This window comes from Mastomys coucha, unplaced genomic scaffold (assembly GCF_008632895.1).
Source record: "Mastomys coucha isolate ucsf_1 unplaced genomic scaffold, UCSF_Mcou_1 pScaffold15, whole genome shotgun sequence".
NCBI lineage: Eukaryota > Metazoa > Chordata > Mammalia > Rodentia > Muridae > Mastomys > Mastomys coucha.
Genome location: NW_022196897.1, coordinates 136,249,322 through 136,262,358, shown reverse-complemented (window position 1 = coordinate 136,262,358; position 13,037 = coordinate 136,249,322). Strand labels below are relative to the sequence as shown.

Sequence of the window (13,037 nt, the reverse complement as noted above, 5' to 3'; positions counted from 1 at the left end):
GATAGCAGAGCTCATTAAAGCTGGTAACTAGGGATCAGAAGGCTGGCTGAGGGATAGCAGAGCTCATTTACCTCATTTTTTCTCGACACCAGTGTGTTGATTAGCATTGTGAAGTTATCAAGAAACAAATTCCTAAAGTGACAGCAAATCTTTAATTTTTTGTAACTTCAGGTTCAGTGAAACTGCTGCTGTCCTCTGAGACTCCCATTGAGGGCAAGAAAATGTCCTTTGTGAATGACCTCACTGTTACTCGGGATGGGAGGAAGATTTATTTCACGGATTCCAGCAGCAAGTGGCAGAGACGAGACTACCTGCTTCTGGTGATGGAGGGCACTGATGATGGGCGGCAAGTGCTCCTTTTGGCCTTTCTATTAGGGGGTTGGCCGCAGGTGATGGCAGCAGGCCTTGTTTCTGTTGGAAGCTGTAGTAGGGTCTTAGCACAGTGTGCTAGTGTCTAGGAATATGACCTTAGAGGCTTAGGACAATCTCACTTCCTCAGAAGAAATAAAATGAAGTCTAGTCATGAGGGTTGGAGACAGAGTGGGTGAGGTCCACTAGCAGGCCTAGGTTTCAGGCCATGCCTCTAAAGGCTGGTATGCTGGCTGTCACTGCGCTGACCTAGTTTTCTGGTCAGCAGGGGGATGCTGGATCAGCTGTAGACTGGGAGAGTCCTTACTAGTCAGCCTGGTACCACAGCCACATAGGCTCTTCTCTCTTATGACTGTTGTGTTGGGCCTTCCACAGGCTGTTAGAGTACGATACTGTGACGAAAGAGGCGAAGGTTTTGTTGGACCAGTTGCAGTTCCCTAATGGAGTTCAGCTCTCTCCTGAGGAAGACTTTGTTCTGGTGGCAGAGACAACTATGGCCAGGATACGAAGGTATGTGTATGGTGTGAATGGAGCTGTCAGTTTTTCTCCGGAGCTTGCCATGGTCTGTGTGGTAGGATAGACATGAGGTGAATGGGTATCTGAGATGTTTCTCACCCCGTCTATATAATGGTGAGACAGTTGAAGTTAGACTAGGCTGACTTATATCTCAGCCTTTGCAAGGCTCACAGCACACTGTGTCTTGATTTCATGCCACCAGTATAGCCTGCAGTCTATTTCCCTGTAAGGTAGGCTTTGGTTCTTCCTGCCTATGTAGACTTTAAGATGTCTGTCAGCAGCTTTGCTTGCATTCATGACAGATACACGGATAGTATTTTCCATACATGTATTTGAACTAAGACCAGTTTTGTGCTTGACTAAAAACTTTTCTTTAAATTTTTTTCTATTTCTCATTGCCTACTTGGGCATGCTTTTCAGAGTCTATGTGTCTGGCCTGATGAAAGGAGGGGCAGATATGTTTGTGGAGAACATGCCTGGATTTCCTGACAATATCCGGCCCAGCAGCTCCGGCGGGTACTGGGTTGCTGCTGCAACCATTCGTGCCAACCCTGGGTTTTCCATGTTGGATTTCTTATCTGACAAGCCTTTTATTAAGAGAATGATTTTTAAGGTAATTATGAAAATTAATTCCAAAAAGCAAGATGGAAATGAGTCTCGTGGTGTATTTCTACTGGCCTGACTAGTTCTCAAACTCCCAGGTATAGATAGAATATTTGGTACCTGTCATACCTACTTTTAAGCACATTTTATGTGTTCACACAAAAGTATGTGCATGTGTGTGAAGGCTTGATTTCAACCACAGGTCAGTCCTCTAGAGCTGTCTACCATGTTTTGTGAAACTTGGTTTCTTATCTGGAGTTCATCAGATAGGCAGGACAGCCCAGCCTTTGAGCCCCAGGGATCTTCCTGTCTCCATGTCCCCAGCACTGGGCATGTGTTGCCACTTCTGGCTTTTTACCTGGGTACTTGAGTGGTAAGCACTTTGCTTAAAAAGGGACTTTCCTAGAATTATAAACTGATTTTATTCTTTAGCCCACTCTAGAAGTTGAGACATTTGTGCACTGCCCTTGCCTCCAGTGCTTTCTTTGCTTCTGAGTCTTTTGTCATTTCAACCTCCTGACTTCAGAAGCTACCCATTACCAGGTTCCTTAGAGGCAAAGCTAGGAAATGCAGCAAATGTTTACACTTACATTTATTTATTGTATCTATTAAATTTAAAAGCCATAGTTTATGCAAACTATCTAGTGTAACTGAGCCCTATGGGCTTTATTCTAGATTTTTTAGTTCCCTTCATCTTTGTACCTTCCTTATCTAACAGTGAGATGCCTAGATCCTTTGATCCTGCATATATTTCCTTAGTTTTTGAGATAGGATTTTTACTAATTGTCTAGATTTGACTAGAACTCACTTTCTACCTCTCTACTGCTGGGGTTACAGGTGCACTACCCTGCATAGATAGATGTGTTTACTGTTTAATTAGTTCCTCCAAGTACCCCTTCTGAGGAGACTCTGGCCTGGTTCCAAACTCCACACAGGATTGCTCCTTTCCAGTGTCTTTCTTCCGTGCCAGAAATCACGTTCCTCCATGAGATTTCTCACCTTGAACTCTTTATGAACCCCACAAAACTACACCTTTTGGTAGCTGTGCTCAGAGGTGCCCAGCTCTGTGCAGCCCACTGGGACTGCAGACCAAGCTTCAAGGAAGAAGGAAAAATGGGCTGTTTAGAGGTGATATTGTTAGGATGGACTTACTGGCTTAACCTTCTAGTCCCTTTGTGAGTGTGGAAGGCTTTAAAACTCCATTATTTGCCTCTTCCACTCTGAATATTTATAGAGGACTCGTGGCTTACTTTGGTTAAGCTGTACTGGTTTTGACCCAGTTTTCTGGCAGGCAAAGATGGTTCTCACCTTGACTTCAGTGTAGTGGTCTCTTGGAATGTATATTGCATTTCTCTGAATGGCTATGCCATTGCTTTCTCTGTGAAGACTTAACATTCTTGGTCTGATCTGCATGGGAGTGAGGGCCATGATTCTGCTCCTGCCCAATGGGAACCTTCCTGGCCCAAGGATGCTGGACTATTCTTAGGTGATGAGAAATTGTGTGGTCAGTTTGCTTGCAGTCAGAAGGTAAGCTCTCCTCACTAATCCTTCCCTCTCAGCTTTTCAGTCAGGAGACAGTGATGAAGTTTGTGCCACGATATAGCCTGGTCCTAGAAGTCAGTGACAGTGGTGCCTTCCGCAGAAGCCTGCATGATCCTGATGGACTGGTGGTCACCTATGTGAGTGAGGCGCATGAACATGATGGATACCTGTACCTGGGCTCCTTCAGATCTCCATTCATCTGCAGACTCAGTCTCCAGTCTATTTAGCCAGCCTAGCAGCTGCCCGCACTGTGCATGCCAGGAATCATCACACTCAGTCACATAGGTCTGGAAGGAGCCACGGACATAGCTCTGTCCCTGTGTTCCTGCTAGTCCTTGGAAGTGTGAGAGTAGCTGCTATCACCTGGAGGAGGTATGGACCTTACCCATACTTTCACCCAAGAGGTGCCTCTCACCTGGACTTGTGTCATTTTTAGAGGGAAATAGTGTTTCTGCTATGGGGAAGACAAATCATGGAAAGCCATTTCTCTTTAATAAAAATGCTAAGTACAAGAATTCTCTAGTACTTGGAAAATCTAATATACTTGTTACTGGGCTCAGGGTTTGATGATTAGAGCAGAGGATTCGCTGTGCAGGGACCTTTGTATTGTCATTGGTCTATTCTGACACCTTCTGTATCTTCATTCTAAAGTGGGGTTATGCTTTTGGGAGTGGTGTGGTGGGGTGCCATGGAAGTGGTAATGCATGTGTTGAGGCAGAGATTATTCAAGCTGAAACTTGTTCTCAGGGGCCATGTGAGATGTGTGAGAATGCCTGGCCTCCTGGTACTCCTCCACAGTAAAGTTGTGCACTCCCACCCTCTAGAAGCCTCTTCCCATGCCAGAGGGTTTTCAAGCCCCCTGTTTTAGTGGTTGGCAGGATTTCATCGGGTTCTTTCTGACTGCTTTCTCCACTGGGACTGGGCGACCCAGTGAGTTTGTACCTGCGCAGGGCTGTCTTAGAAATGCTCTTTGATGGCTTAATTCCTTTAGACCTACAGATGTGATTAACGAACTGTTGATGTAATGTTTGTGCTAATGTAAGAAGCTCAAAGTTGCTTATTTCTTGGCAAGTATGTTTATACACTGGTCTTAATTTTGATAATAATAAATCATGTTAAACCCACTTTTCTGCTGGTTACTCCTTTTGATAAAATGGCCCAGAAGTTTCTTTTTTACTTTAATTATTGTATTTTTCTGCTTTAATGCCTTAACAGTGTCAGCATGAAAACTCTTTTGGTAAGGGTATTATTTTAGAGCAAGACAGCCATGTAACTTGCTTAGAAGTGAAGCTAGGGGACCTCTCAGGATACCAAGGGTCCTCAAGTGGCATTTCCCAGCTTTGATTCATTCCAGGTATGTTGTTGGTCTTCTCTCCTGTTTGTATTTTCTGCTCTTGGCACTGTTTCTTTTCTCCTTGGGTGTAAAAATGCTGAAAAAACTTTGTCTCTGGAAGTATTTGAAATGACTTGTCAGAGATAGTTTGAATAGTTAATGATATAAAAATTGAAAAATTGTCAATAGCTGAGGTAAATGAAAACCATTGGCTGGCCCACCTCTCCCCACACTGCTCATGTTCAGTTGGAGAAGTGCCTCGAATTTAAGTTATCACCTCCTTGGAACTGGCTTTGTAAAAATAAAGCAGCAGTGGATTTATGGTAAGATGGCTTCAGACCAGTGAATGCAACCCTGTTTCATCAGCTAAACAACTCTCAGTACTGTTTATGGAACTTTATAAGGATGAAAATTCTTATAAAAAGTCATGTAGATACTTTTAATAGCTGTGATATGCCTCATCCATCAGGTATGCATGAACAGCTGGGCAATCCAATGAGTCTATAAGGACTCTGCATGTTCTGAGCCTACAAGTTGACTGTCACTTGTTTCTGGGAAGAGAGTTTGGTCTTTAGGACTAAATTCTCACTGGTGAAGGTAATTTATTTTATTTTTTTAGCAAAGGGCTTTTGATTTTGACTCAGCTGTGCTTTCAACTCCCAAGTGTCATTTCCTGTGTTTATCTGGTAATTTGTCATGGTGAGGTGCTAAAGGGGGTTGTCTTAAATATGCGGGGTATGCTTTTCTTATAAACATAAAGGGAATGTTCTCAATATGACTTATTAATATTCTTGTAACATTAATCAAGTAATAAATGATTTGCCTCAGTTGTTTAGAAATTATTAAGCATCAGGTTTTCAGCATACCTGTAGTGAGAATTTTAGTTTCTTTAAAAACCCAGTTATATTATGTGACTCTGTGTTTGTTTTAATCCCAGGTGTGGGATAAGAGGCTGCTTGACAGCAGGTGACAATTATTTGTCTCATGTACTAGGAGGGCTGTGATTATTGTCTAGCTGCAGGTAGTTTACGTTTAGAATTCTGGGAACTTATCAGAGGGTATAAATACCAGAACCCTGAGAGTAGTGGGTGTGCTCCAGGAGAGTGGTGGGGTGTGCTCCAGGAGAGTGGTGGGTGTGCTCCAGGAGAGTGGTGGGGCGTGCTCCAGGAGAGTGGTGGGGCGTGCTCCCGGAGAGTGGTGGGTGTGCTCCAGGAGAGTGGTGGGGCATGCTCCAGGAGAGTGGTGGGGTATGTTCCAGGAGAGTGGTGGGGTGTGCTCCAGGAGAGTGGTGGGGTGTGCTCCAGGAGAGTGGTGGGGTGTGCTCCAGGAGAGTGGTGGGGCGTGCTCCAGGAGAGTGGTGGGGCGTGCTCCCGGAGGCTTCAGTTGGGTGCTGCTGCTGCGGTTTGTCAAAGAGACCAGAAGGAATTGGAGCTCTCCCAGTGATGGACTGGACTTGCTACCAGGGCTTCGATGCCTCTGATCATCAGGAACTAGTCTAAAGAAGTCTGCATCCCCTTTCCCCTCCAAGAAGGAAAGGATTAGGGTAGAGTAAGGGTTGGAAGGGTGGTAGATATAAGAACTCAATAAAATAGAGTGTGCACGCACGCCCCCAAGCACTAACGTACAAATTGCACCTATCCATATCCTAATTGAGTGGCTATGCATAAGTTTGAATGTTTTTCATGTACTGTCTTACCTATTTTTTTGAGACATGACCTTGCTATGTTAAGGCTGGTCTTGGTTTCCTGGGCTCAGGTCTTTCTGCCTCAGCTCCTGAGTAACTAGAACTGTGTAGAACATGTCCAGCTTGCATATGTGGACTTAGTGATTATGGGTGGCCTTTTATGGATGGGCTCTGGGGCTCAAGGGTTAGTGTCTGCTTAGTGTCACAGCTGGAACATGACTGAGCTGGAGACCTTGTTGTAATAATTGAGTATTGTTCTATAAGGCTGGGCAGGAAGGAATTGGCTGCCCTAAGGCTTTTTTTTTTTTTAAAGATTTATTTATTTATTATATGTAAATACACTGGGCGTCAGATATCATTACAGATGGTTGTTAGCCACCATGTGGTTGCTGGGATTTGAACTCAGGACCTCTGGAATAGCAGTCAGTGCTCTTAACCACTGAGCCATCTCTCCAGCCCCCTGCCCTAAGGCTTTTGAGGCAGTGGCTGCAGCAGTTTGCAGGTCATAGGCTTGGGCACAGCACAGTTCTTTTAAGATTCCTTAGAGGGTATATGGTGGCCTGGATAACAGCGGTGTGAGGAGTTCCCATGAGCAGTGGTAAGAGTGATGTTTTATGGAGCAGTAATTGTAGTCAGCTCACTTGCTACCTGCCAGGGTTGGTAAACTGAACAGAAGCAGATATTTGAAGCATGTAGTCATGGATCTGGCACAGTGTATCTGGCGAGGAATGTGTGGCAGTGGTATGGCTGGAAGAAGCTCTAGAACAAGTTCCTTTCTTAAGAATTGGCTTTATGCCTGACAGTGGTGGCACATGCCTTTAATCCCAGCACTTGGGAGGCAGAGGCAGAGGCAGGCGGATTTCTGAGTTCGAGGCCAACTTGGTCTACAGAGTGAGTTTCAGGACAGCCAGTGCTACACAAAGAAACCCTGTCTTGAAAAACCAAAAAAAAAAAAAAAAAAAAAAAAAAAAAAAGAATTGACAAAGAATTGGCTTTATTGGCTCCACAAATTGCCAAGCGAAGTCTGTCTTGTGTCATTGCTGCTATCACTGCCCCTGAATTAAAGTAGCCTGGGAGTCAGGACAAAAATAAAGGGGAATTTGAAAGATGAGAAGGCAGATCCCTGCTGTTCTGTAGTTAGGGCTACAGCAGTTACATTGCCATGCATATTGGATGCAGATTTACTTTCCTACTTATATCAAGTCTGTATTGCTTCCAGGCCCACATCTCTCTACTTTGCAGTTACTTTGAGGAGAGCCTGGAGAAGTCCAGTGAGTGGCCCCTCTGTCTACCCTGGGCTTTCTTGGTACTCAGCCACAGTTCCCTCAGAATGAAGGCTCTGAGACATGGCTGCCAGCCCATTCTGGGTTTACCCTCTGCTCTGCCCCTGTGTATCTTCCAGCTCAAGCCCATTGCGGTCTTTCCCAAGTTCCCAGTTCCCTGCTGTCCTTCATTTTTCTAGGGCCCCACACAGCCTGTCTATCTTATCGAAGCCCCTTCATCCAGGCTCCATCTGTGTTGACTTGGAGGGGTTTGGCCCCATCATTTACCATACCCTATGCTGAGCTTGCTCCTCGTGTGTTGAGTACTCTTAAAGTATTAGCCTTCATGGCAGCAGAGAACTTGGGTGCAGGTACTCTTCCTTCAGAATGCTCCCAGAGTTCCTCTATTCTCTGTGGGTATTGCTACCCTGTTGATGTCAAGGTCTGGGCCAGTCACTTAGGTCATCAGCACACTTGAGCCTTATAGCTTATAACTACATGAAGCCTCTTGAGGTCTTATGGACACAAACAGAGTTCACCAGGCCACCTACTTTCCCATAAAAGATGACACACAATATTGCTTTTAGATGATCAGCTTTTTATTTGTGATAAACCATCCCCAACTAATAATAGTCTGATGGTAGTAGATGAGATGGATATAGAATCTGTTCATGCAGTCAGGCATCAAGAAGCCTCCCACACTACCTCCTTGTTGACTGTATCTGCTTTGCTCTACCCATGCTCCAGTAATGTCATCAAAGGATTCTTTGCATGCCCACATCCTGAATCTAGGTGTGTCGCACCAGAAGTATTAATTTTAGAAGAAAGTGTGAATACAGTTAATCTGGCGAGGAGGACACTAGTCTCCCATCCCAGCCCCCTTATGACCCATTGGCATGTCAGTCTGCTCACTGGTAAGCAAGCCCTGAGGATCTGAGATGGCCAGGCTGGGGTAGAAAGTAAGGCGTGGGGAAAACATGAGTGTATATTTATCACAGCTGCAGCCTTGCTGAAGAAACAGAAGTCATTGGCAGCGGAGAACAAGCACCTTGAAACTGTGGAGCCAGGGGATGACCCACACTTCAGAGTAGCAGTATAGTGTCTAAAACAAACAGAAAAACGGGTCATCTTAGGACCCCAGCTGCCACTGAGACCTTGCCCACCCAGGGCAGCCCCTAGTACCCCTTGTGTATGCCAGGCGAGTGGGAACTGTGTGTGAACGCATATGTATTTGCATGTATTCTGTGCTGAGTCAGTCGCCCCTTACCCACCTCCAGTTTTTATTTTGAAAATCTTCAAACCTAAACGTTGGAATGATTCAAGAGTATATACTTCTTAGCTATAATTATGATATGTTAAAGTTTGCCACATAGCTTTTTCCTCTTTAGAGAGATCATATGTAGTAAATACAGCACTTATATTTTATAATATACCCTGTGTCTCTAGGTGTTGTATATGATTCCTGAATTATATGAAAACTTTTTCTGCTGAAATCTCCCTATCCCACATTCAGAGCACTGTTCTGCAAAGAGAGTTCTGGAAGTGAAAGTCAGGTGGTATGGGTCATGCGAGCGCTGGGAGGCTACTGTTTCTCAACCTTGTGTCTCTTGAGAGAGTGCCTGCTGCTGCTGTCATGTGTTCATGGTTGGGAGGGAGCATTTCCTTGGGTTTGAGGTGTACAAGTGTGTTGCCAGTGGAGGGAGTGCCCTCAGTAGACAGGCTCTTCTGCTTACCCGCTTCAAGGCAGGGTTGGTTTGGAAGTCACAGTTGTCTAGTTGGTGGCGCATGGTCTTCCTGCATGTAGTTCGACCGATTTTTACCTCCAGCATATATTTCAGACCTTTCACCACCTGAAGAAACCAAAAGCCCAAGAACTACATTACTTGGCATAGGATACAAAGCAGTCAATGCCTCCCCAGCTGGCGAGGCATGTCTTAAAGCAGGTAAGGAGAGAACCGAGGAGGCAAGCTCAGGACTTGGCCAGGAGAGCTGCTGCAGATGAACAGGCCCAGACTTCAGCCATCTTGCTTCCTTTCCTGCTGGCAGTGTCTTATGGCCCCTTTTAGGGTTCTGCCTGGAACTTTGCGTTCTAGAAAAACATCAGTGTTGGGTTGCCACAGCCACAGGTAAAGGCCTACCTTCTCCCTCTTATCTGTCATCCCATTTCAACCTACCCAACAACCCCATTTTAACCCTCAGTGATGTTTAAATAGGTGTCAAGCCTGCTGACTTCTGTATTGCTTGTTGGCATACATGGTACTTCATGGGAACCCATTTATTTTGAGTTTCATAATAGTTCTTCTCTACTTGGACACAGCTGTGACTTAGTTCTTTTTCCTTGCTTGTTTCTGTGTAGTTGGAAAGTTCCTCAATTTTTAGTCTCAGTCTTAACCAAATAACATGTGAAACACTCTCCAGTGTCACGGGAATACGCAGGGATAGTGCTCATCTCCCTTATGGGGGGACCTTGGGCACTCAGGCTTAGGATCTGATTGTCTGAGGCTGGTCCTTAGAGCGCTGATAGTGCCACACACCAGAGTGTGCCTAAAGCATCCTTCCTTCCTTCCTTCCTTCCTTCCTTCCTTCCTTCCTTTCTTTCTTTCTTTCCTTCTCTCTCTCTCTTGCTTTCTTTCTCTCTTTCTCTCCCTTCTTTTCTCCCTTTCTTCTTTTCTTCCTTTCTTTCTTTCTTTTAAGATTTATTTATTTTATGTGAGTACACTGTTGCTGTCTTCATATGCACCAGAAGAGGGCATCAGATCCCATTTTAGATGGACATGAGCCACCATGTGGTTGCTGGGAATTGAACTCAGGACCTTAACCGCTGAGCCATCTCTTCAGCCCCAGCATCCTTTCTTATAGAATGTTACACTCTTTTAAAAAGAGTTTATACTTGCCAAAAGAAGACTATAGAAGTCACTATGGCCTTTTGGCCCAGAACAAACATGAATGCTGTAAAGCCACTATCCTCAGAGCAGGACCTTTCTGTAGCCATTTCCCTCTAGGCTCCAGCACATAGTGTATGTCTTCTGAAGCCAGCTTCACATTGGCGGAGTGCTGCCAGGGCCTCTTTGTACAGCAAATGAGAGGCTGCCAAGACCGCCCTCCCATCATGTTAACACATGTTCTTGGGACACAAGGATTAGCAAGGCTGGCGGTACCGCTAAGGGACCCTGGGTAGGAAAGTTCCAAATGGATATACAATCAATTACCAAGAAGGCTGGCTTTGAATGGTGACACTCGGGCAGGGTGGAGGAGAGTGGGCTTGTAGCTCTGAGAAGGGAGTAGGCCCAATTCTAGGAGGAAAGTCAAATAGTGGTTGCCCTGGAAAATAGTGCAGTGGCTTTGTGGACTGTGGATAAGGGATACTGACAGGAGGTGATCTGGACCCAGGACCCTGGCAGGGCAGCCCTCATAGGTACTGTTTTGCATCCCGGCCATTTCTCACTGCTACCGATGCGCTCCAGCCAGAGATTTGGTGGTTTTACTAAACAAAACAAACCAAAACAAACAAACAAACAAAAACAGGTTCCAGGCTATGAGGCTCAGCTTCTGGTCACACTGGTCTTGGCTACAGTACAACTCCTTCTGCTCCAGTGTTGTACGTAATGGGTTATGTGGCCCAGCTTCCCAGAGCTGTCCTGAGGTGCCAGCTGTTGGTCCTAGCTCCTCACCTGTACCATGGCTTTGCTGACATAGTACTCTTTGAACAAAAAGATGTCATTTGTGCAGTTGTTGAACCTTTCCACGCTGTGCCTGGCGGCCTTAAGCACTCCTGGATTATTGGTCTTTATTGTTTTGGGGAATCCTGGCTTCACACTGGAGTTCAAATCTTTGGAACAAAAATCTGAAAGAAACAAAAGAACCAGACAAAAAAACATTGATGTCAGGGGAATACTGAGTCAAAGGGTCATGCCTCATCCATCTCCTGGGTGGTATCCAGTTCTCTCAGCTGTGTGGTCCTAGTCCCTCCTCCACTGTCACCTGTGTGCCTACCACCTGTTTACTTCACTACCTGACTTTTGTGCACCTTCATTATGCTCCTGAAGTTAAGAACAGATGCCCTGGGCTGAACAAAGTATAGCTCCTGTCCCTTAGTCCCTGCCTACATGACCTTTTTCAGAACCCAGGGTCATTCTCAACATGAGGTACTTGGCACCATACTCTAGACAGGAAATGTGTTAGAATTTGCTCAGACTGGTTCTTGAGGCTGGCTGTCATCCCCCTGGTGTCCCTCCTGCAGTCTCACACCTTGTCAGAGCAGCCTGAGTCCAGCCTAAGTCAGGTACACCTTGGACACAGCTCATGACTCCACCACCATGTAAGTACTGGCGCCTGAGGTACTGGTATACAGCTCTTCTCTCTCCTGTCGAGTAAGTGCTATCCCTTGAGTTTGGGTCAAGAGTCTGGTATGCTTGGGTGGTTATGAGAGGTATGAGAGGGTGGTTAGCTGGTTTCTTCCTAGACCTGGTTTCCTGTACCAAGGAGTCCATATTTGTAAAAAATGGAACAGTATGAGGGGATTCTTACAGCTAGATATAACTTGGAATTCCAACTTCTCTTTGGGATTCCTTGCTCCCAGAGGCATCGGTGTGACTGGGCCTGAAGACCCACCTCACTGGAGACCCTGGTCAGTCAGTCCCTTGCTCAGCTCATTTATGGGATGAGTCTTCAGTATCCCAGAGACCAGAGTGGTAAAGTGTGGAGGGCAGGGCTTGGCCAGGTGTATGTATTTGGACACTTGGCTTCAGGGTCTGGACTTTATCATTAGGAAGATCGAAGAATCAGTGAACCAGTTGACTCTGTACAGCAGAAAGTGGCTTGTGGTTCTTAACGTCTTTAACTTGTGTTTCTCTTTATTTTTAACTTTTTTTCCCTAATGACCAGGGATGCGTTGCATATGAAAATAAAGGCTGATGAGATGGCTCAGGGGGTAAAGGTGCTTGCCGTTGAGCTTCATGACCTAAGTTTGACCCTGGTGTAAGGAGAGAACCAACTCTGAAGTTGTTCTCTGACCTCACAGTTGTCCACATGAGGGCATGCACATAAATAAATAAGAGTAATAAAAATAAAAAGCTCGAGAGGAAGCTCCACTCCCAGGCGCTCTGACACACCCAGGATCAGAGGTGAGCAGGAACCAACATCTGTCCCAACACTGGGAGTAACTGGGTCCAGCGGGACCAGGCACACAGGAACTCCACCAGTCCAGTGACTCCGGTTCCTTCCGGTCTGCCTGGGCTAGCCAGTCCCACAACACCCAGAGGAATCTTCACTCCCAGGCACTCTGACACACCCAGGATCAGAGCAAGTCCTGTACACACCATTACACCGGAAACACAAGATTCAGATATAAAATCACTTATTATGGTGATGATACAGGACCTTAAGAACGACATAAATGGCACCCTCAAAGAAATATAGGAGAACACAGGTAAAGAGCTAGAAGCCCTTCAAGAGGAGACACAAAAATCCCTTAAAGAACTACAGGAAAACACAATCAAACAGGTGAAGGAAATGAGCAAAACTATCCAGAATCTAAAAATTGAAGTAGAAACAATACAGAAATCAGAAAGAAAGACAGCCCTGGAGATACAAAACCTAGAAAAGAAATCAGGAGTCATAGATGCAAGTATCACCAACAGAATACAAGAGACAGAAGAGACAATCTCAGGGGTAGAAGACACCATAGAAAACATTGACACAACAGTCAAAGAAAATGCAAAAATCAAAA

The 13,037-nt window shown here is 45.4% G+C and overlaps 2 protein-coding genes across 2 annotated transcripts in view; one reads left to right on the top strand and one right to left on the bottom strand.

Moving 5' to 3' along the window:
* The window catches only part of Apmap (adipocyte plasma membrane associated protein), a 24,845-nt gene extending 20,691 nt beyond the window's left edge, over window positions 1–4,154 (top strand). Inside the window, exons 6-9 of the mRNA XM_031372199.1 lie at window positions 172–346; window positions 745–879; window positions 1,306–1,498; window positions 3,048–4,154. Coding sequence (XP_031228059.1) covers window positions 172–346; window positions 745–879; window positions 1,306–1,498; window positions 3,048–3,257 — 713 coding nt within the window. The 3' untranslated portion in view covers window positions 3,258–4,154. The remainder of the gene's footprint in view (window positions 1–171; window positions 347–744; window positions 880–1,305; window positions 1,499–3,047) is intronic.
* Window positions 4,155–7,889: 3,735 nt separating this feature from the next.
* Window positions 7,890–13,037, bottom strand: part of Cst7 (cystatin F) — a 10,630-nt gene continuing 5,482 nt past the window's right edge. The window contains exons 2-4 of the mRNA XM_031372198.1: window positions 10,981–11,153; window positions 9,043–9,159; window positions 7,890–8,411 (exon numbers count right to left, since the gene is read on the bottom strand). Coding sequence (XP_031228058.1) covers window positions 8,334–8,411; window positions 9,043–9,159; window positions 10,981–11,153 — 368 coding nt within the window. The 3' untranslated portion in view covers window positions 7,890–8,333. The remainder of the gene's footprint in view (window positions 8,412–9,042; window positions 9,160–10,980; window positions 11,154–13,037) is intronic.